This window comes from Pteropus alecto, unplaced genomic scaffold (genome assembly GCF_000325575.1).
Source record: "Pteropus alecto unplaced genomic scaffold, ASM32557v1 scaffold39, whole genome shotgun sequence".
NCBI classification, from domain to species: Eukaryota; Metazoa; Chordata; class Mammalia; order Chiroptera; family Pteropodidae; genus Pteropus; species Pteropus alecto.
The window spans coordinates 12,587,236-12,590,787 of NW_006443568.1; the positions used below are offsets into that span (position 1 = coordinate 12,587,236).

Sequence of the window (3,552 nt, forward strand, 5' to 3'; positions counted from 1 at the left end):
AACCATAGTCAAAATTTATTTTTTGAAAGATAAATTTTTCTAGCAATCCCAAAAAATTATGGGCTCATACCACCCCCCCCCCCCCCAAAAAAAAAAAAAAAAAACGAAAAAGTCATGCCAGACAAGAAATGGTATACCCAGGGTACACCAAAGGATTCAATTGTGAACAATATATTTAGAGTTAAGAATATTGTAAACACCGGAGATCGATTGACTTAACAACAAAGTATCACTGTCGGGAGGGTGGGGTTGGGGGCCGCTGGTATGTAAGAGGTGGTAGAAGAACTAAATGTCTATCTTTCATTGAGGAAGTTATTAGACATTATCTAAAATTATGAAATAACAATATAAACATGTTATTTAGAAATAAAGAGGTTAAATACCAAAAGAAATGGCTACAAGAGTCAAAATGGATTCCTTCTGGAGTATGGGAATGGGGGGACAGAGCAGGCAGAGTGACAGCACCAGACCGCGTAGTCATGTGGTTTTCTCTAGGCCTTCCCCGCAGTCATGCAAAGTGTCGGCTCCAGTTATTACAACCCTTATTTACCAATATTTGACTTTTTAAATGATGCGTATTATTATTTGGATGAAAGTAAAAACAGAAAGAATGTCATCTGATTATTTTCATCCATAACTTCAAAAGTAATCATTATGGGTGAGTTAAGGTAATTAAAAGTTATTTTAAACTTTTCATCTTTAAGCACTGAAGTGATTTTATTGCTCTCTGTCGTGACAGTCTTTTCAATTTGGAATTCTTTTTTTTTCCAGTGTGTATGCCAGAAGAAGGGTTTAAAGGTAAGTTACATTTGTCATGTTTTGCTTACGAGTGTCAGAGTCATACTGTAATTTTCTATTAAAGCGAAGGCTATAATTTGATTTTAAAATTTAATTCAGTCTCAGTCTCATGACCGAAATTAATTTTAGTTAAATGCATTTTTTATTCAAGCTTCTTCTTTATCCGTTTCAGCACTCAAGCCTCAGGTGGGGCCTGTGCGTTAGAAGTATCTACTGCCAGATGTCCATTCTGTTTTCTCTCATTTGGGAGGGAGGTCGGGGAATTAGCCAGTGGCATTTCGAGATTTCTATTTAACCTTTTTCCAGTTCATCCTGTCAGTCCCATCTTACAGCAAAACAGTTTGTGTGCAGCTATTGGTAAGAATTAGAGGAGAAGAATTTGCTGAATTATATGAGGTTCAGCGAAAAGATTTCATTAATCTATTTAGAATTAAGGCATTTCTTGGATTATTACTTTAGATGGAGACACGGCGGTGCCTTGTACTGCATCTTGGCCACGATAGTTGTATACACCAATAATTTTCATTAATCCATCAAATATGGACCTTTGACATTTACAGACTTAAGTGTTGCCTGCCATTTCAGTCCGTTGCGGCCTACTCCAGAGGTCCATAGCAGGTTGTGATTTTGCCCAGGAATGAGCTTGAATCAAAAATCAGGGGTTCTTTGCTAAAGCAAATGAGTGAGTAAAGCTACTGGCCTAAATAAAGGCTTCCTCTCAGTGCGGCTTTGTTGTCTACATGGTACCACCAAAAAGAAACTCCTGATGTGGTTAAAACAAAACAAAACAAAAAGCAAAAAATTTCTTTATGAAAATGGCCATCAAATGAAAGCATCAATAAAATCTGATTCACTTGTGTGAAGACAACACATAGGAAACACATGGCTTTCAACAGAAATGTGATTTAGCTGAAAGCCTCAAGTTGGCTGATATTTTTTTCTTATCCTTCAACGTCAAAGGGCTGCTGTGCTCATTTATTAAATTGGATATTCTCTGTTGATGGTGCGTTCTTGGCAAATGGAATACGTGAACTCTTAGTTTTTGGTTCACAACTGTACCTCCACGTGTGTTTCTTTTCCCAGGTACTGGTCTACTTGGACATTAATCTTTTGAACACTTGCTGACTACTAAGAAATGACCAGAAGGGAAGAGGAGTTTGACATGTTAGGGCATTAAAGAAAAGCTGGATTTAAGAATTAAATCATTACATGACTCTTCCAAAAGGCAGAAAACCATTCAAAAGTGACTGTCCCAAATGCCTTATGTCAAATAAAGCAGATTGCACTGAAGGACATCAGACTTGAAGGAAATGTTTCAAATTTTATATTTAAGGGGGGTGGGTTGGTGGGAAGGAAAGGGCAAATAAAGATTGAACGAGTTTAGTAGCAGTAACAGTAAATCATGTTTACATATGAGATTTATAGTCATGGGAGGGAATAAAATTCTGTTATATTTCCTTGCTTGAGTTTCATACCAGATGCATTGGTCCATAAGGGATTTGTATCACAGTAGGTGGGACAACATTCTGCTCTGAACTAAAAGTAATTCTTTAGAGACATAACCTGCTTACCAATACTTGTCTTTGATTCATATTTTACTTTCAATAAAGCATGAAAGTGAAGAACTTGCCATAATTGTGGAAAAGTGTCTTCAGATTAGACTCCTCTCCGTGTCGCCTGCAGCGCACCTGCCCCACGCTGCCCGGCGGTCTGTCTCTTAGTGTCGGGTACAGGAGGGGGCACCTGCGTGTGTCCTGCCATGAGCAAGGGACTCTGTCTCATTTTTGGCTTCAAAGGTTTTTGCTTTCAAGCATTTCAGAAAGGACAGCGAATATTTATTACATGTGATAGCATCCTCCTCCAGTTTTTGCTATTATTCAGAAGTGGGAAATCAGATACACCTTGCACTTTTGAAAAATCCGCCTACCTTGGCAGAAGAGTAAAGTGGACTGAAGTACATGTGGACAACACAAGGCTTTTATAAAACATTTTTCCATCTTCCGCGTGCACCATTCCTTGCATTTCAATTCTCTTTTTTGAAAGCATTCTTCCTAAATGGCCAGAAAAGGATCTTTTACATCACTTTGTTTAAAAAAGAAAAAAAAAGTGTATGGATGGGCTGTGCCATTTTACCCAATTCAGGATTATTGTTATTAACAACATAGAACCGAAGCAAGATTCTTAAGGATGTTGAAGGACTTTTAAATGAAATTTAAGACTGGAGTTTGTTTCACTGTTTTCTCTGTTGAGTATGTATGTACATCTTTGGGGCAGAGATGCTGACTCAGGTGTCTCTCTTGCTAACATTTGTTTTTTTAGACTTGGATTCGTGCTAGGCTTCCTACCCCTTTTCTGAAAATTTAAGCTCAAATAATGGATGGGGGGAGGCAGGTTTCAATTGGAGGACCAGTAACCTTGGCAGCATCCCTTTTGAATAGCTCTTTTTATCAGAATAATTATGGCTGTTTGGTAAAATTATAACTTCTTGCTTGTGTTTCCCCTCTGTGTTTGCAATGTCTTCAGTCTGTGCACCCTGAGGAGACGGGGTTTGTTTAATGAGCCTGTGTGGGAGAGTGAGAGCTGCACACAGGACCCTCGAAAACCATCCTAGGAACCAGTGGTTCCCACCTTGAGATCGGCCCAGGGAAAGGACTCAAAAATCAAGATCACGGATAGCTAATCCTGATTTTTTAGATCTTAGTCTTTTATTTTGCTCCAGAGAAATGAAGCTGGAGCATAAAAGTAATAACACAC

General features: G+C 38.4%; 1 protein-coding gene across 1 annotated transcript in view; it reads left to right on the forward strand.

The window, feature by feature from the left end:
* USP48 (ubiquitin specific peptidase 48) overlaps window positions 1–2,428 on the forward strand; it is a 63,544-nt gene extending 61,116 nt beyond the window's left edge. The window contains exons 26-27 of the mRNA XM_006924545.3: window positions 772–798; window positions 1,882–2,428. Of these exons, the coding sequence (XP_006924607.1) occupies window positions 772–798; window positions 1,882–1,904 (50 nt within the window). The 3' untranslated portion in view covers window positions 1,905–2,428. The remainder of the gene's footprint in view (window positions 1–771; window positions 799–1,881) is intronic.
* The last annotated feature ends 1,124 nt before the right edge of the window (window positions 2,429–3,552 follow it).